The sequence below is a fragment of the Thamnophis sirtalis genome, unplaced genomic scaffold (assembly GCF_051295495.1).
Source record: "Thamnophis sirtalis isolate CommonGarterSnake01/CBP01778 unplaced genomic scaffold, rThaSir2_p1.2 scaffold_11, whole genome shotgun sequence".
Classification (NCBI taxonomy): Eukaryota; Metazoa; Chordata; class Lepidosauria; order Squamata; family Natricidae; genus Thamnophis; species Thamnophis sirtalis.
The window spans coordinates 65,203,339-65,223,767 of NW_028261391.1; the positions used below are offsets into that span (position 1 = coordinate 65,203,339).

The 20,429-nt window shown below is 38.0% G+C and overlaps 1 protein-coding gene across 2 annotated transcripts in view; it reads left to right on the forward strand.

The window, feature by feature from the left end:
- The first annotated feature begins 8,373 nt into the window (after positions 1-8,373).
- The window catches only part of EDRF1 (erythroid differentiation regulatory factor 1), a 41,720-nt gene continuing 29,664 nt past the window's right edge, over positions 8,374-20,429 (forward strand). For both annotated transcript variants that reach the window (XM_087725967.1, XM_087725966.1), the window contains exons 1-4: positions 8,374-8,530; positions 10,966-11,180; positions 15,588-15,654; positions 18,544-18,669. In XM_087725967.1, coding sequence (XP_087582093.1) covers positions 8,417-8,530; positions 10,966-11,180; positions 15,588-15,654; positions 18,544-18,669 — 522 coding nt within the window. In that variant the 5' untranslated portion in view covers positions 8,374-8,416. The remainder of the gene's footprint in view (positions 8,531-10,965; positions 11,181-15,587; positions 15,655-18,543; positions 18,670-20,429) is intronic.

Here is a 20,429-nt window from a genome sequence, read left to right on the forward strand (position 1 = left end):
CCAGGGAACCAGAAGGAAGGGTCGCCCAAAGAGCAAAAGGTGCAGGAGGCAGTTCTGGTTGCCACGGCTACCGTTGCCAAGTTCCTTGCTTCTGCGTCACGCTGAGGGAATCTCCCCCCTTCCTTCTGTTGCGTCCAGCGCTCCGAACGGCTTTCCCGACCGTTGAAAAAAAGGCGGGAAATTGCTTCTGCGCCTCCTTACATTTCTTCTTGAGGTAGTTTCTGTCTTTTAAAGAGATTCCAGCGGACATCTAAGGAGTCTCCTTACTTTTCTTCTTGAGGTAGTTTCTGTCTTTTAAAGAGATTCCAGAGACATCTAAGGAGTCTCCTTACTTTTCTTCTTGAGGTAGTTTCTGTCTTTTAAAGAGCTTCCAGAGACATCTAAGGAGTCTCCTTACTTTTCTTCTTGAGATAGTTTCTGTCTTTTAAAGAGATTCCAGAGACATCTAAGGAGTCTCCTTACTTTTCTTCTTGAGGTAGTTTCTGTCTTTTAAAGAGCTTCCAGCGGACATCTAAGGAGTCTCCTTACTTTTCTTCTTGAGGTAGTTTCTGTCTTTTAAAGAGCTTCCAGCGGACATCTAAGGAGCTTAGATTGATGCGGGAAATCGTCAGGCGAAGAATTAAAGAAAGAGGAAGGGATTGTTTTGAGGCGGCACTGAACAGACTCCAGGGAGAATATTATCCTTCGTTAGTATGGAGCGATGTCAACTCCATCTTTCCGCATGTGGCTTCTCAAGCAAATATGTGATAATTGAATTGCACGATTTAATTTATTGGTGAAACCGATCTAATTGTTGCATCACGTGTTCCTGTCCCAAGTTTTCATCAAAATCTAAAAAATAATAAGCCGCTTGGAGTCACCAAGAGTAGGACGGCTATATACATTTTCTTAATAAATACAATAAACAGCAGGAGCTGTTTTCTAAAAATGTTTTTTAGAAGTTGCTGACATGGAAAATACATGGTTGAGTGGTAGTTTCTTACAGTGACCATTTAGGAGAAAGCTGATGATTAGGATTTCTACCACAAAGGAATGACTGGAAGAAAAAGGTGGGAAGGGATGACCAATGGGTTCACCGACAAATGCGCGATAGACATATGCGACGGACAAATGAGCGCGGTCAAAATCACTAATTGGTTTTTGACAAATGCGCGATGACAAAATCGCGCCAGTGAGTAACCCTAACCCTAATAGTAATTTTTTCAATTTCAATTTGTCATCAGGCTTTTGTCGTGAATTTGTCGGCGCAATTTTGATGTCGCATTTTAATTGGCGCTATTTTGTCGGCATGCATATGTCTATCACGCAATTGTCTTGGGTCACAGACCAATGTTCATATGTTCATTTATCAGCTCAAATACACCTAGACTTCAATTTACAACAGTTCATTTAGTGACCGAAGTTACAACAGCACTGAAGTTACTTATGACCATTTTTCACTTACAGCTATTGCATCATCCCCATGGTCACATGACTCATATTTAGTGTTGCAGTGTCCTAAGGTCATGTGATCACCTTTTTCAAAACTTAGTCAGTGGAGAAGCCAGATTCACTTCACAACAGTGTTATTTAATAACTGCCCTAATACACTTAACTCTGGCAAGAGAAATCATAAAATGGGGCAAAATTCACTTAACAAATGTCCTGCTTAGCAATAGAAATTTTGTGTTCAATTATGGTTGTAAGTCGCGGACTACCTACAATTGTATGTATGTACTGTAGATATTGGGAAACATTTATATTAAATGTGGATTCTATTAGTGTTTAGTTCTGTAGCAATCTTTTATGGATCAATTATGGTGCATATTAAATAAGCAGACCATTTGTACTTCATTTCTAATTTCAAAGCTTTTGACCTCATCTAGAGGTCAATTTTTCCACAAACCCAATGTCATACTTAAAATCAACTTCATAATTTTAGTTATTTTTCAGTGTATAAAACATAATAACTTATAAAATAACTCTGTTTAGAAAAATACATTATCCTAGATTGCTTTATAATTTCCTGCTGTGATTTCTTCTTGCCCAATTAATTCATATTCCTACTGGAGGCAATGAGACACTCCGTGAATAAGGCAAGATAATATTTTTTACTTTTACAAAGAGAAAACACCAAGTTAAAGAAGTCCCTAGAAAATTGGCAGTCAGATGCTCTAAACTTTTTTGGTTGAAATCTTAAGAACATTTAATAGGCTCTCACAAAATACAGTAGTTGCTATGGAAAAGCTTTTTCAAAATGTCTGTCATAGTGGTTACTACTAAGAGAAAATATGCTACCAAAACTTCACCCTTACATTTTTTAATTTATGCTTTAGTTTGCTATTTTATTTATGCTTTAGTATTTTGCTTTTGTATCTGTATTATCTGTTTTTATCAGCTTGAACTAATTATGTTTATAATTTTAAAAATTCAACAGTAAAAACAAAATTAATCATCTATGAAGTAGATTATGGCCATCACAAACAGTAATGCATAGTTACAATGACCATATGCCCTTTATTATAAAGGAAATTCAATGTTTCAGAAATCTGTTCATTAGACTGATTTTTTCAAGATCTCACTTTTGTTCTTTAATGCAGTCTTTCACATTCATGTCAAAAATATGGAATTTGAATTTCAGATATTTTGATTAGCAAGTCTTTTTGTTTTGCTCCTGAAGTTTCCTTTGTAGGCCAAAGTTATAAATAATTAACAGTTTAATCTTAATGAACCTTTTTCAGATCTGCTCCTTTTTCACTTTTGTCCTTTTATGTTTGCCATTTTTATAATAGACTTTCTGCTGTGACTGTTGTCTGTCATGCTCCTGAATACATTTCACCTCTACTTCAAGCAATTGTCCTGTATTCTCTGGAAAATCTGGCTTGGATCAAACCAATAATTTCTTCTTTATTTATTAAATTTATATGCCTCTCGCCTCACTGTCAAGCAACTCTGAGTGGTTTCCAAACATAAAATAAAGATACAAAACAGTAAATAGTAATATTATCAAAGCTTAAATAAATTAAAAAAAAAACAGAATGCAATGGGATAATAATGAGATCTTCCTATTTCACTATCTTCAATATGGAATATCCACATTGGGGCTCCAGGCCAATTGGCAAAGCCAGGTTTTGAGGCTGTTTAGGAAGATCAAGAGGATGGGGTGGATCTCACCTTGAGGGACATAATATTCTGGAGGATGGAAGCCACAGCAGAAAAGGACCTTCTCTTGGAGCCTACAAACCAGATCCTTTTAAATTAATAAGGTTTGTAGCATGCCCCTTCTGCCAGAATGAACAGGGCAGGCCAGTTCCACTGGAGAAACACTGTTCCTTAGGTAGCGTGACCCATGCCATAAAGTTTTGCATTCCCTTTAAAAAGCAGGCCTGCAGTTTGGGACAATTCTGTATCTTCCATTACCACTGGATTTCCCTTTAGGGCTAGTTTTACATAACCAATACTATGTAATAGTATCTGTGGCAAGGACTGTGGGGAATTACTTCTAATATAACCAGAGTTTTCGGGTAAACAGAAAAGATAAAAGCTAAAGCTGAATTCAAAATAATCACACAGTAATAGAATACTGCTGGGTATGTTATAATTTGCTGCTACATTCACAAGATACTATTCTCTTTTGCAGTAAAGACTGTTATTTCGAGTAAGACGAGTAAGTAAAAAAAATGAGCTACAGGAATTATGAGATAAGCAAAATAAAAAGAAACATAATTAAACTGGGTTATCTCAGCACCATTAACAATATCACTTCATATATAATTTTATATTCCTGCAAATGAGCCTCGGTTCCACTACAGCTATAACACTGCTGCATAATTTTCTATTCTCTTTACAATTTTAACTTCCGTCATTTGAGGATCTCATGAACTCATCAGGCATTCCTTGGCCTTTTTTTTTATTTACTCTTCCTACATATATATTTTTCTGCAGGTCAAACTTCATTCATTCACTATACGTGACCAAATTGGATAAAGTATATTGCTTATATTTCATCATTATCATTAACTTTTGTATTTAAATCAAGTCATTCAATAACCATATATTCTTAATCTATCTGTTCTTGTTCTACCACACACACATTTCAATAGCTCTATTGCAATAATTTTCTCTGTAAGATTCAACTATCTTGGTTTTTAATACATTAATTGTGATATTTATTCATTGAGATATATATTTATATATGTTGTATCCACCAAAACAATTGTCTACTTCTTTATGCAATACAGAAAATACTTCTATATTGATGTCTCAAAGCAACACACCTCTAATATCAGAAACATTCCTAATGTGTTTATAAATTAACGAAGAGGAAATCATATAGCATTCTTTCTTCCTGTACAGTGCTAAACTATTTACTATGTATTCTATTTATTTCACATGTAGCTTATTTCCATAATATATGCCTTTATCTATTCAGCAAATAGCTCGATATTTATGCAAAACATTTAATGTAATATCTATTTACTTTATTGTAATTTGCAGATTGCTACCTGGCAAAAATGCTATACTGCACTCCCAAATTGTATTCATTTTCATTCAATCAAAATTTTGTCAAACTACCTTCCCAGGGATACTGAAGAAAAGGATTCCCCTGAAGTTTATATACTCACTCTTCCTTCCTTTCCCTTTGTATAGAATAGCATTCTTCCAGTCATCAGACAGCAATACTGTCTTTACATATTTCTAATGTTCCTTCTGCATTCTTTCTCTACTTAATGTCATCATTTTTTAAAACTTCATTTCCACAGTATTTCATCATTTTTTCTTGGATAATAAAATTTATTCATTTCATTTCTACTGTTTAGTAGTATATCACTAGCATTCCTATATAGTAACTAAAATATTTTTTCCAGCATTCCCTTCCTTCAATTACAACCTTAACTTCATCGCTTTTATTTTTAATTTTCTTCATTTTTGTGGAATTACTTGTTTAATTTTCTTCATCCACTTCAAAGCAATGTTGTATTTACATCAAAATTCCTGGGCATTTATTCTGCCTTGATACCTTGCTCTCTTTGACTATTTTCTTCAACAAACTTTCCTCTGGATACATTATTATTATTATTATTGAGACATTTTATTAAGATTTATAGGCCGCCCTTCTCCCTGAGGGGACTCAGGGCGGCTTACAATCACAGGGAAGGGGGTGCAATAATAAAAGACAAACAGTGAGTGAACAAAATAAAATAATAAAACACAACTTGCATTCAACAGTCAACACTCGGGCGGGTAATTTAAGAACTTATCCCCAGGCCTGCTGGGAGAGCCAGGTCTTAAGGGCCGTGCGGAAGGTCTGGATTATATATTTTACCCTCATGTTTTCTAGCAATGATTATATAAAACCTACTCCACTTCAGGATTTCACCAGACATCCTTTTCAAATTTCACATGAGCACACTTCTATATTCTGTGGCAGTATGTAACATTTTCACTTTGTTCTGAGCAATTTCCTTATGTCAATTTCCAATCATTCCTTTGTGCGACTAATCTATTTTCTAGGTCATAAAGGATTTATATGACTTTTCCACCTGTAACATGTACATCATTCCCAGCTTGGGCAGTAACAATTCATTTTTGCATAGTTTTACAAAACCTGCCATGCTCAGGCTATTCTATATAAGCAAATTTCTAATTTAGAGGCTTATCTTGAAAACCAGCATATTGTTACTCCAACTCACCAACTAGATGTATGCAGTATATAAACACACTTTGAAGTCATGAACATTCTGTTCATAATCATAATCCAGTGTAACTTGTATAAGTTACAAATACAATAAGTGAATTGGGCCACTAATTTAAAAGGCATTATTTATGGCTTAGCTAAATCAGTCTACTTGATAATGGTTAATAGCAGAGGTGGGTTCCTACCAGTTCGCACCTATTCGGTAGAACCGGTTCGTCAAATCTACCGAACCGGTTAGAAGAGGTTCCACCAGTGGACCCAGAAAGCAGGCCACACCTACAGAAGAGGTTCCAAAAATTTTTGAAACCCACCACTGGTTAATAGGCAATTCTATTCTTCTTCCCTCTTCCTGGAAGCCTAACTATAACATAAGCCTTAAGGATGAATGTATTATATTGACCTAAGTGGCTGCAGTTTCAAGGCGACTTTTAGACCAAGGTTAAAAGGTTCTGTGGAAAACAGCGATGGAGAAAAGATGGAATTTATACCAGAAGTAACCAGAATAGCCTAGCAAGTCATGCACAAAATCCAACCAATTGTGGTTTATTATAGAGCTAATCATGGGTTAATACCATGCATACATCTGGTCATGCTAAATTTTCATAGATTATATAGTAAAACCTATTATGGGCTGCAAAAAGAAAATATGATCTTAACTTCATTGTGTACTCAAGGCTTACCAGAGAACTTGCAGCACTGGTAGACAGAGGTGGGGGGGAGATAGCATGTACTTGTGCTTCACAATTCTTACTGTTCTTATTAATGTGTTTAGTTTAAAAGATTAAACAACAGTAATGTTCTCAGTTGTACAAAAATAACTTTGCAACAATACAAGACCAGGCAGAATTTTGCCTTGGGTCATGATCGGAAGATGCTTTGAGCCTGAGATACAGAGTCTAAACATAATGCATGGATATTGTATTAGAAATGAATTCTTTTGATTTAACGCTGAATACATAGCTACACTTATCAAAGATCCTGGTTTGACCTCATTTGCTTCAGGTTTGTGCTCTAATCCCAGCATCTTGCTAAGTTGCAAAAATCTTGGGACTACTCTGGACAAATGCAAAGAAAACAAGCACCAGCACTAGCAATAACAATCTTTTTCCCAATTTAGAGGAACAGCCATTGGATAAAGTTCACACCCTCTTCCTCACATGTGGAAGCAAAGGGAAACACTTTTAAATGGCCAAATCTATGCTCGCCCTTTGTAAGAGGATGCACATTTGCCACATACCAGAAATTGCAATATGAGTTTTAGAAGACGCAACCCTGTTCCCTAGTTTTGCCTACTGGCTGGCATCTTGCCTCAGTTTAACCACTAGGAAAGCACGTGACCCGTCAAAACCGCGCTCGACTAAACCGCACCCGACTAAACCGCGTCGCTGACGTCATCAACAGGGCGACAACAGCCAGCGCGGAGAAAGAAGGGCGCTTTAAATAGCGCTTTGAAAGCAAGCTGATTCAACTTAAGGTAAGGGTTAGGTTTAGGTTAAGGGTTAGGTTAAGGGTTAGGGTTAGGTTTAGGGTTAGGTTTAGGGGGGTTAGGTTTAGGTGTTAATTTTAGGTTTAGGGTTTACAGCATGCTTCTGTCTCCGCGCTGTTGTCGCCCTGTTGATGATGTCAGCAACGCGGTTTAGTCGGGCGCGGTTTTGTCGGTGAACCAGGAAAGCAATGTATTAGTATTTTTTGGAAATGAAAGTTTAAAAAAACACAACTTTAAGCAGCATTTCTAACTATTTCAACTTAGAATGTTATTCCTTAAAAAGTTTGTATGGTTCTTTAACGATTAAAAAAAAAAGCAACCTTCCCCCTCAGTGATTTAACATAGGTGTATGTCATTTTACCTGCGGTCATTTCATGACATTTGAATGTACATATTAAAAGAAAAAAAAGTTCTGATTTCAGTCAAAGCCCCAGCATATCTTGAGAATAGGTTTCCCGCAACAAACTCGTTTTGTACGACTGAAGAAGTCGGATTGGAAGTATTAAAACCAGATTGGAAGTCACCCATTTGTCGCTGAAGCAGTAGGCGTCACTAAATTATATTAAGCAAAATATTTTTTGAATGAATGTTGTGTTTTATTGGTTTATTTTTTTTATTATTCACATTTTTTTTCTTTCTTGTGTTTTGTCCTACACTCCCTTCCCATTAATTGTAAGCCGCCCTGAGTCCCCTCAGGGAAAAGGGCGGCCTATAAATTTAAATAAAATGACTAAAAATGACTAAATGACTATAACTCTCCAAAATACTTAAAAACGCTGCTAATCCTGATGGGGGCATAGAAGCCTAGACTTCGTCTGAAACGGTATAGGGGGTTTTCCTGCCTGAGGCGGGGTTGGACTAGAAGACCTCCAAGGTCCCGTCCAACCCTGTTATTTTGTCATTCTAGATATCATTCTGTCCTCCCGAGTCGACGAGCAATAATGGCCACGAATCATTTTTTTTATGATTCTCCTCAGCGAAGCGAAGCGAGGGACGGTTGCCCCGCTCGCCTCCTTTTTCCCGCCCACAGAAGAGATCTCGCGAGATCTCGCCTGCGCGCGGGAGCTTTTCCCCCATCTGGCGAGGAACGGAACCAAAGAAACGCGGCGAGAAAGAAAGAAAGAAAGAGATCGCTGGGCGGTCTTTTTCCGGTGCTTTTTTAAACTGCAGGAACCTCCTCCTGCCGGAGGGGGGCGTCCGACTTCCTGTGGCAACCGCTGCCCTCTTGGCGGCCGCGGGGCCGAGCGGAACGAATGGGAGACGTGTGGGGAGCGGGCGCTGGGCTTTGCCCCGATGAGGGAAGCTACCCCGGGACGTCCGAAGCCGGGCAGGTAGCGCTGACAGGAGAGCAAGAAGAGCCCAAACAGGTATCTCGACGCGGCTTTACGGCAGCTGCTAACAACTCCTTCGTACACACACACACACACACACACACACACACACACACACACACACACACACAGGGGTCCCAGCGGTTCCTTTAGCTCAGTGTTTCTCAACCTTGGCCACTTGAAGATGTCCGGACTTCAACTCCCAGAATTCCCCAGCCAGCGAATGCTGGCTGGGGAATTCTGGGAGTTGAAGTCCGGACATCTTCAAGTGGCCAAGGTTGAGAAACACTGCTTTAGCTCGCCAGATGGGAGACCCGCGTCTGCCAGTCGCCTTGGGCTTCAGGGCCAGGTGAACAAGCGCAGCAGCGCCCACATCCTTTCTCACACGGCAGACGGGTGAAGTTGGGGCAGAGAGAAGGCAAACCGTAACTGTGACCCAAAGAGAAGCCAGTTTTTTTCTGGGACTCCTCACGCACAACCTCTTTCCATGGTTAGTTACTTCCGTGGTGTTTGTGGTTCCCAGTTGCTTAAATAGAGAGGAAGACAAGTGGAGTCCTGGTGAAGTGGAAATCCAGGGATAATATAATTAATAGAGTAGAGTAGAGCAGTGTTTCTCAACCTTGGCGACTTTAAGTCCTGTGGACTTCAACTCCCAGAATTCCCCAGCCAGCTCTGCTCTGCTGGCTGGGGGATTCTGGGAGTTGAAGTCCACAGGACTTAAAGTCACCAAGGTTGAGAAACACTGGAGTAGTGTATAATAAATATAATAATAATAATATAATAATATAATATAAAAGTAGGGGTGACATGATAGCAGTATTTCAGTATTTGAGAGGCTGCCAAACAGAAGAGGGGGTCAAATTATCCTCCAGGGATAATATAATATAATATAAAATTAGTATAGTATAGTATAATAAAATAATAATAATAATAATATAATATAATAAATATAATATAATATAAAAGTAGGGGTGACATAGCAGTATTTTAGTATTTGAGAGGCTGCCAAAGAGAAGAGGGGGTCAAATTATCCTCCAGGGATAATATAATATAATATATAAGTAGTATAGTACAGTATAGTATAATATAATAATATAATATAATATAATATAATATAATATAATATAATATAATATAATATAATATAATATAATATAATATAATATAATATAATATAATATAATATAATATAAAAGTAAGGGTGACATGATAGCAGTATTTCAGTATTTGAGAGGCTGCCAAACAGAAGAGGGGGTCAAATTATCCTCCAGGGATAATATAATATAATATAAAATTAGTATAGTACAGTATAGTATAATATAATATAATAATAATAATATTATAATAATAATATAATAATATAAATATAATATAAATATAATATAATATAAAAGTAGGGGTGACATGATAGCAGTGCTTCAGGATTTGAGAGGCTGCCAAAGAGAAGGGGGGGGGTCAAATTATTCTCCAAAGCACCAGGGGAATAATGGATGGAAACTAATCCAAGAGAGAAGCAACCTGGAATTAAGGAGAAACTTCCTAACAATGAGGACAATTAACCAGTGGAACAGAAGTTGCCACCAGAAATCGTGGGTGCTCCATCACTGGAGGTTTTTAAGAAGAGACTGAACAGCCATTTGTCTGAGATAATCTAGGTCAGGAGTAGTCAATCTTTTTATACCTACTGCCCACTTTTGTATCTCTGTTAGTAGTAAAATTTTCTAACCGCCCACCAGTTCCACAGTAATGGTGATTTATAAAGTAGGGAAGTAACATTACTTTATAAAATTTATAAAGCAGAGTTACAGCAAACCCCTACCGCCCACCATGAAAACTGGAATGCCCACTAGTGGGCGGTAGGGACCAGGTTGACTACCACTGATCTAGGTTCTCTTACTTGAGGAGGGGGCTGGACTAGAAGACTTCCAAGGTCCTTTCTAGCTTCGATTCTATTATATTCCTATTCTATTCTACTCTACTCTACTCTACTCTACTCTACTCTACTCTACTCTACTCTACTCTACTCTACTCTACTCTACTCTACTGTTGTAGAGGGGCATCAAAACTGCTTCAATGCATTTACTAGTCTTCCTTTTTTTGTGACAGTAGAAATGTATATATTCCTCAATTGGTATTGAGGATCCACAAGAAGGCATTTCTCATTACCCCTTGGGATGAACTCTTGTTACACAAACTGCTAATAGGCATAGTTGCCACATATAAAAACTGAAGAAGCTTCTTGGATGAGAAGCGAAACGTCTTCCAGGAAAAACAATGAAAGCCCAGTTACCTCTTGAAAAAGCACCTTTGGGACAACCATGATCTGGATGACTGGGAATCTCCATAGACCTATCAAAACTGAATAGTTATTTTTGATTATATTTTTTATGATTTGTTTCGAATGTGATCAAATGAGTGTTCATAGTATGTGCAGTTGAATTTCGTAATTCATATTTTTATGTACAATTTAGGGATCTACTGGTATGCTGTTGCTTGGTGGCAATGAAATAAAGAGCAGTGCTGTGGTGAAATATTCATCTGCACCACCACAAGCAGCCTTTTCCCGTCTTCAAGAAAAGACTGATCTAAAACTTCCACCTGCTAACTGGTTGCGTGAAAGTGCAAAACTGGGAGCAGCAGGGGCAACTATCCTTGGCAACAGCAAGAAAAGCAAACCATTTTCAAGGTAAATATTGGGAATCCTTTTTATCCCTATCTTAGTAAAAAATAATCTCAAGTTTGTTAAAAGACAATTTGTGAGTTAGGATTTACAGATAAATTTGATTGTGTGGAAGTTAAAATACAGGATCTAAAGAATTTTCAACCAATTCACTAATTAAAGCCCTTCATGGTATTGGACCTGGGTACTTGAGAGACCGCCTGCTGCCAATTACCTCCCAAAGACCCATTAGATCACACAGACCAGGCCTCCTCCGGGTTCCGTCTACCAGCCAATGTCATCTGGCTACTACCCGAGGGAGGGCCTTCTCTGTGGCAGCTCCGGCCCTTTGGAACGAACTCCCCGCAGAGATTCGGACCCTCACCTCTCTCCAGGCCTTCCGAAAAGCCGTTAAAACCTGGCTGTGTCGGCAGGCCTGGGGTTGATGAGTTCCCTTCCCCTCTCAAATCGTGTGGCTGTTGGTTGTTTTTAAATGCCCTGTACTTTTGTAGTTTTTGTGTCTTTCCCTTCCCCCCCTTGGGTTTGTGCGCCGCCCTAAGTCCCGCCGGGAATAGGGTGGCATATAAATAAAATGAAACTCAAACTCAATTCATTTCTTTTATACACACAGCACACATACCTTTGTGTGTGTGTATATATATATATATACATATATACGTGTGTGTGTGTGTGTGTGTGTGTATGTATGTGAGAGAGAGAGAAAGAGAGAGGGAGGGAGGGAGAGAGAGAATGAGAGAGACTTAACATTGTCAGCAAATGGAAAGCTGTTGGAGAAAACAGACATATAATTGCATTGGGCTCTTAGTAGTGTTAGGTCCAAATAAAGTTGCTGGTTTAAGAACCAATTAATTATAATCCCAAAGTTTAGCTTATGAAATGGTGATTTGACAGAAAAATTGACTAGAGAAAATGGAAACTGGGAGAAGCAATAGTGTAGAACTAGGACGGAATATTACGGAGGCAGTGCAGAGGAACCCTTGAAATAATATAATTTAGAGACAGCAAGGAAATCTCTGAGGTGATTACAGTTTCTGGGAGGAGCAGACCTAGGGGTCCCTAATTAGGGCTGTAAAAAATTAGATGACCATTAGATAGTATAGCAAATATTTCTCTGTACTGTATCTGTGTGTTACCTAATGACTGTCCCACATTTTGTAGCCCAAATATAGTATATCTGCCAACATTATTTTATATACATATATACATACCAGGGGTGGGTTTCAAAATTTTTACAACCTATTCTATAGGTGTGACCTGTTTTGTGGGAGTGGCTCAGTGGTCATGTGACGGGGGCATGGCTTGGTGGGCATGTGACCGGGTGGGCATGGCCAACTTGATGTGGTGAAACTCACTTAACAATGCTCTGACTTAGCAACCAAAATTTTGGGCTCAATTTTGGTCATAAGTTCTTTTTCTTTCTTTCTCCCTCTCCCTCTCCCTCTCTCTCTCTCTCTCTCTCTCTCACACACACACACACACACACTTTCTTTCCTTCCTTCCTTTTGTCTCTCTCCACCTCTTTCTTTCTTCTCTCTCTCCCACTTCCTTTTTCTTTCTTTTTTCTATCTCTTTCTATCTTTGTCTCTCCCTCTTTTCTCTCCCTCTCCCTCCATTCCTTCCTTCCTTCTTTCCTTCCTTCCTTCCTTCCTGAACAGGTTCCAAAAGGTATGCTAAATTTCACGAACCGGTTCTGGCGTACTGGTGCGAACCTGGAGAAACCCACCCCTGATACATCATACATACATACATACATACATACATACATACATACATACATACATACATACTTAAAATGTATAAGCAAAATAAAAACTAACACAAAATAATATAAAGTAAGGATTAAAAAACAAAGAAAAAGCAAAAAGTGGAAGAAAAAAGATATAAAGAAGTGGCTTCTGATAACAGTCATAAGTACAAATATATTTTAGTCTCTCTAATGTTACGCCATATTACGCTTCCTTCTATAATCTAATAAAACCATAAATTACAAATTCATTTCATTCAGATATGATAAATATCTAATACTTATAATAAGCCAGTTTGGTTTAGTGTTTAAAGTACCAGGCTAGAAAGCAGGTTATTGTAAAATCTAGTCCCATCTTAGTCAGGAAAACCAGCTGGGTGACTTGGGCTTGTCATTCAGCCCAACTAACCTCACTGGATCGTTGTGGGGAAAATAAGAGGTTGTCTTGGATATGTTCGTTACCTTGCGTTATTTGTAAAGATAATAAAGGCAGGATACAAATAAATAACATTCATCTATTTTGGCAAAATCTGTCAACTTCATCAACCGTTCCTCCATAATTGGTAGTTTTGAATCTTCCCATCTGTACATCTTGCCACAGTAATCACATATATTGAAATAATCTTTCATGGCTTTTTAAAGTTTTTATTCATTAATCTTAAATCTACCTAACAAAATTCTGATCTGAAGCCAATCTTATTTTGATGTGTGGGCCAGTGCGTGTATTGTGTAGGAATAAACCAGAGTAGTGAATAGTGTTAGAAAGGAACAGTTGTATTTTCTGCAAGAATTTGATGGAAGTCTGGCTTACAGTATAAGTACAGAATGATACATTTCTAATCAGCTCTCCTTCTCCCCACCCTGTGTTCATTATAATAACTAAGCATATATAGGTAGTCTTACCTATATATATTTGTTTACAACCTATATTTGTTTAGTAACAGAAGTTACAAGGGCATTAAAAATGACTTATGACCGTTTTTCATATTTGCGACCATAGAACCGTCCCAGTGGTCACATGATCAAAGTTTGGGCACTTGGCATGTATTTATGATAGTTGCACTGCCCCAAGGTCATGCATTCACCATTTGTAGCCTTGCTAGCTGGCTTCCAACAAGGAAAGTCAATGGGGAAGTCAGATTCACTTAACAACCACATCATTCACTTAGCAACCGCAGTGGTTGTTTTTTTTAACAACAATGACAAAAAAGGTGCAAAATGAAGCAGAATTCATTTAACACCTATCTTGCTTTGCAAAAGAAATTTGGAGCTCAGTGATGATCACATGTCGAGAACTAGAACTAGAGCCGAGGTGGCGCAGTGGTTAGGGTGCAGCACTGCAGACCACTTCAGCTGACTGCTGTCTGCAGTTCGGTGGTTCAGTTCTCACCGGCTCAAGGTTGACTCAGCCTTCCATCCTTCCGAGGTGGGTAAAATGAGGACCCGGATTGTTGGGGGCGATATGCTGACACTGTAAACCACTTAGGGCTGAAAGCCCTATGAAGCGGTATATAAGTCTAACTGCTATTGCTATTGCTAACTATCTGAACCTTTCTTATTTGAATTTTCCACTTCCATTTTTCTTTGGTGACCAATAAAACATGTTTTATATATAGTTAATACATTTTGTTCAGGAGAGAAATGCATTCAAGTAGTCTTTGGCTAAGGACCAGTTGTTTAGTAACCTTTTGAAGTTACAATGAATCCCAAAACTGGGATTTGTGACCAGGTTTCAAAGTTTTGATGTCACATGACTGCATTTCTGGTACTTGGCAGACATTTATAGCTGCTTACAGCACTATGCAATCACATGACCATGATTTACAGTGTTTTGCCAGAAACCAGCTTTTTACTTCCAGTTTCTAGCAAAAAATGCCCCATAGCAAACAGTGAGAACCATGCACTTAACAACTTCTGCAAAAGTCTTAAAATTGAGTCTAGTCAAATGGTGACTTGTTTTATAAACATAAGTGTGATTTGATGACTACCTGTGCATTTTGTTTTTGTTTTTTCTGAATAAAAATAATGACAATAAATACTACTTTTTAAAAAAAAATTCTGAGGAAAAGGACTGAGATCTTTTCCTCTAAAAATCATTAGCATTTAGACACATTATGCTTCATAGTGCTCTTATGCTCTCTCTAAATGGTTTACAGAGTCAGCATATCGTCCCGTCCCCCCCAAATAGCAATAATGGAGATGGTAGATTGTGGTTCTCTTTTCTTGTTTAAAACTGAATGAGTGGTAATGATGGGTTTCTTAGCATCTCCCTACACATCCTTTCTGCCAAGAGGTCAGAAAAAAAACAATGGTCTAATCTTCTGATATATAAATAATTTATAATGTTGTTTAGATAATATAATTTGGATTACGTTTGAAAGCTATGCATTGATTAAATACTATGGAATACAATCCTTCGGCAGTTCTTCTTTCTTTTTGGGTTTTAGAAAAGGATAATTCCCTTTTTAGCCAGGCTTTTTGAATTAGATTATGGTAATTTTAACACCAGTTTTTAAGTAGATTTCAATTTTTAAAAAAATCTGTTAGCTGCTTTAAATGCCTTGGAGATGAAAAGATGGGGTACAAAACTGAAATAATAAAAAATTAGTACATTCATTTTGAAAAATAAATGCAATACTTGATTAATTTCATATCTTTATTTAAAATAGTTTTGGCATGGCGTATGATTTTATCGACTCAGTTGGAAATGATGTGGATGTTGTATCTGATTCTGAGGTATGTATATTCTTAAGTAACATAACATAGCATATAGTCCAAACTTGCTAGACTATTTAATTGATCTTACTACTTTAAAGAGGGAGAGCTTCATGATAAATTATTTTATTGCATTTATATTGCATTTATATATTATATTTATTACATTTATATTCCACGTTATATATTTGTACTGTTATTTTAGTGTTTATTGTCAATTTTGATTTATGTTATATTGCTATATCAATACTGATTTTAGTCATACTAAATAACAATTACTGCTATTTATCAGCATTAAATACTTACAGTTTTTAATATTGAGTTAGTCATATTTTAGAAGAATAGGATTATCTTTTAATAGTGTAATTGGCAAAATCTAATTCAAATGTGATGGATTGCATTCCAAAGGAATGTGAGAGGACAGGTTGCCTGCAAAATGCCAGCACCCAGGCTGTTGGTGCCACGTCTCTCTCTAGTGAGGTGGCAGGCTGAAGCAAAGTAAGCCTCAAGCCTGAACCAAACTAGGGTTTCATGATATTAAGCTTTAACTGTTCACATAGAAATTGCAAGGTTTGCTTTTAGGACATAGTGTGGTTAGACACGAGTTAGAAGGAAGTCTGCACATGAAATATGCTGAAGCGAAGCATCTATTTTGGCCTATTTGCTGGCTTGGTTGTTATTCTGTTTGGTAGACACATATTGTTAGTTCCTCAAAATACATGCTATGTCTGTCCGTTGGCTGACCTGTAAGACATACTTTCTGTAACTCCAGGGCAAATCTTGAGGGGTGTTTCCAAAAGTAGCAGATGGCTTTAGCTGAAAGTGATAAACTATATAAGGAATTTCCTGACTTTCACTCATGGTTCAAGCCATTCTTTCTGAACCTGCGCAATAAACATTTCCTTCTCTGAAGAGCTGGCTTTTGTGTCCCGTCTTTTCTACAACACTAGCCAGCCTAACAATGTAAAAGCTGAGCAGAGAGGCAGCAGAATGTTGTGATGTTGGAGTTGTGGTGTGAGTGTGAGAGACAAGGTGCTTTGTGTTTATTTGGGGAACTAAAGGAGCCTTGAAGTAGCCTTACTGTTCTCAACAAATAGGGCTCAAAAGAAAAGTAGTAGTGGAGTAGCAGAAGCTGTAGTAGACTAGGAGAAAAGTGTATCGTGAACTGTGAGTGTATGTTGTTGTGTTGGCTAAAGGATAGGTGGGGTTGTGTTGGCTCTCCTGGAGTTTGGAGTCCATTAATCTGTGTTTACATAGAAAAATCTGTGACAGTACCTTTCCATTCAGAGAAGTGACTTAGGTCGAATCAAACTTTCATGAATTAAAATGGGACAATTTATTAATTCCCCAGAATTTGGAATTTCTTCTGCTACATTCAGTAGTTCACGAACCTTTGGTATATGTTTTGTTTTGAGTGGGGAGATAAGGTATTACAGAGAAGAGGATGGTCTAAAATTTTGTAGAGATCAGTCTTGACCAACTTCCAGAATACAGTCGATGTTCAAGCAAGTCTCACTTCTAAGAACAGATTTCTTCATAGCTCTCACAGATAGATGCCATGATGGAGAAATATTGCCCCCTGGCCACTGTGCCACTAGTTGTATAGAAGTGCTATGGTTTGTTCCATTCCTGAAATTATAATATTCCTTAAACCTTCAAGAGTTCTGAGTATTTTCTCATATTAGCATAATTTGTTATTTTTGTAGTGTTTTTAATAGCAATTTTTAAAAAATCCTGCTTAGGTATATAAAGATGCCAGGCTAATGACTTTGTACTATGTTGGAGATGGTTAAAAACAGTAGGTGCTGATTATGCAGTTTAGCACACTGTCTTCACAAAGACATGTTTTCACCTTTTCCAGACCAGGAATGTAGCCTTAGTTTGCAATAGATTATGGATTTATTTTTGGTCAGGTCAGATCAAAGTAATATACATGTTCAGGTTATTCGTTCCTAAAATAGGAATAGGCGATTTCTGAGTGAAAAAAGAAATGTGGGTGTTATTTTAGAGTGAGACAAGGATGCAAGTCATTGAGATCAAGCCACATGAAGGGCTGGAATTAACACTTCAAAAACAGTTCTGGACCTCAATGACCACCGCTGTTGTAATATTAACCAGGACTATTGCAAACCAAAATCAAAATACTATAAAGTCCATTAACACTTTTCTATTCATACTTCTTGCTTACTCCTACTTCCACATAGGAATTTTTGCAAGTTGTAATATTTGACTGCATAATAATTAGATAAGCCACGATTTACAGCTTTTCACTTTCCCTCTGCTTAACGTTTTTAGTTTTTAGTTACAGCAATGCTAGGATTAGAGAAATATCCACAATTTGTTAATTTGGATAACATTCCCCTAATTTATATTTAGTATAAAACATACAGTACAACGTCTGGTCATGACCATAATTCGTTCCATAACTTTTGTCGCAAACTGATTTGGTCGTGACCCAAACGTAATTTTAAAAATTTGGCGCTTACAAAAAAATAATAATAACATGGCAGAAGAAATCGGCCATGAAAAAAAAGAGTGAATATTTTGGTTGGAACCCAATTTGATTGTGGTCAGAAGTGTTTATGACCAGAGGCTCTACTGTAGCTTCTGAATGCTTTTGAAACCAACATTTCTGATCACGATTTCAAATTTATAGGAAATGTGAGGTGCTAATTCAATGTTACACCAAACCGTAAGGCGGCTTCCTTAATCAGAATTCACAGAGATTTTGCAGAATATCTGAACTATTTAGCCTTTCAAAATTCTGATGGTGTTCACAAGTATTAGTAACTATGCTCTGACACTGATTCATTTGTCTTTTGTGATTCCTCTCAAGTTTATCTGTGTGGAAACTTCTGAGTCGCTGATCTGCTTAATTCCTTAAAAACATTATGTTTTCTTATTCTGCAGAATATTAAAAAGCTCCTTAAGATACCTTACAGCAAATCGCATGTCAGCATGGCAGTACATCGAATTGGGAGGACGCTTCTGTTGGATGATTTAGATATTCAAGAACTCTTTATGAGATCATCGCAGGTGGTCACAATATATTTTGTAATATTTTATTTAGTTTACAGTGTTGCTATTTGTTCTTCAATTATATTATCAGAAACACTTATGATTCTTTCTAGGAGAGTTGTGGGGGGATGAAGCAATTTGGTCCTCAGGAGAATTCTAGGGTTAGGATTATGGCAGCCAATTCTAGTTTAATTCTGTGCAGCATCTATCAATACATTTTGATGAAAGGCATGCCTCTTCATTTTTTTAAGAATTTTGTCTGATGAAGCAGTTGAAAGAATTCAAAGGCTGAAGTTATTGTACGTAATGTGTGTTGTTATCATAATATATAACTTCAACAGCTGGAGACACTATTATTAGACAAAGTAGGAAAAAAAACACTAAAATAGATGATCACTAAATAAAATACATTATCTAATTTTGAACAATAAATTAAGTTTGACCGTCTAAGGTTCATATTGGCCAGTTTTCCTAATGTATAATTAAAGAGGTAATTCGTAGACTAAGGATACATACATTTCAATGAGCCATTCCAAATGAACAGATCTCTTAACAGATGTGAGTTTCAGGATTGTAAACTAAACCAAAAAGTTTTTAAAAAAGGGGGTAGGGTTGAAAACCACTCATTTTTAATCTTTTACAGGTAGTCCATGACCACATTTGAGCCCATAATTTCTGTTGCTAAGCGAGACATTTGTTAAGTGAATTCTGCTCCATTTAATGATCTTTCTCGCCACACTTAAATGAATAATTGTTGTTAAGTTAACATGGTTGTTAAGTGAATATGGCTTCCCCATTGACTTTATTTGTCAGAAGACCCCAGGACACGGAAACTATAGTAAATGAATCAGTTTTCAAGCCTCTGAATTTTGATCACCTGACCATAAGACTGCTGCAACGGTTGTAAGTGTGAAAAATGGTCGTAAGTCACTTTTTTTCAGTGCCGTTGTAACTTCAAACTATTGTAAGTCGAGGAGTGCCTGTATTTCAGAATTAGGTGTGCTTCTCTGACTACAGGGCTCTACGTATTTATATACTGTTATCAAGAAAACTGGATACGTCAGTGTGGAAATCGGAACTATATTTAACTCAAGGGAATCTCTTATCTTTTTTTAACCATTAATGTAATTACTATTTACCTTTTTGAATACCGTATTTATCGGCGTATAACACGCAGTTTTAAAACTAAAATTGGAAGCTTAAACCCTGCCTGCGTGTTATACGCCGATCTCAGCCTGGCGGCAGCGTCACGCACACTGTGGAAGGAGGGGGAGAATGAGGGAACCAAAGAGAGCTTTTACCGAGTCTGCGCCCCACAGCCAGGACCGTCCTGGCGCCTCCAGCCGCGTTTCTTCCTGCAAAGCCATTCGGGCAACCCGAGAGTTCCGCTTGACGCCAGAAGGGCTTTGCAGGAAGAAACGCGGCGTTTCTTTTGTGTGTGTGTGTGTGTGTCTGTCTGTCTGTCTGTCTCCGCCATCCCCAACCTCTACACCTTGCAGGACTGCTGCGCCTTTGAGAAGCCGGGGTGGGGGGGAGAGGGGGACGGGAACGACGCCTAACCCCCACCCACACAACCCGGTCCCCGGGAATGCCGCTCCCGCCGTTCAGAAACCGAGGGGGAGAAAAGTTCAAAAGCCGCCGGAGCCAGCTGGAAAAGGAGCGACTTTCCCCATTAGCCGGCGCCCTCCGCCAATCCGCAACGGCCTCGCAAATTAAAAACCGAAGGAAGGCGGCGAGCTCAGCCAAGCGCGGCCAGGCAGCCAGCGGCGCGCACCGGC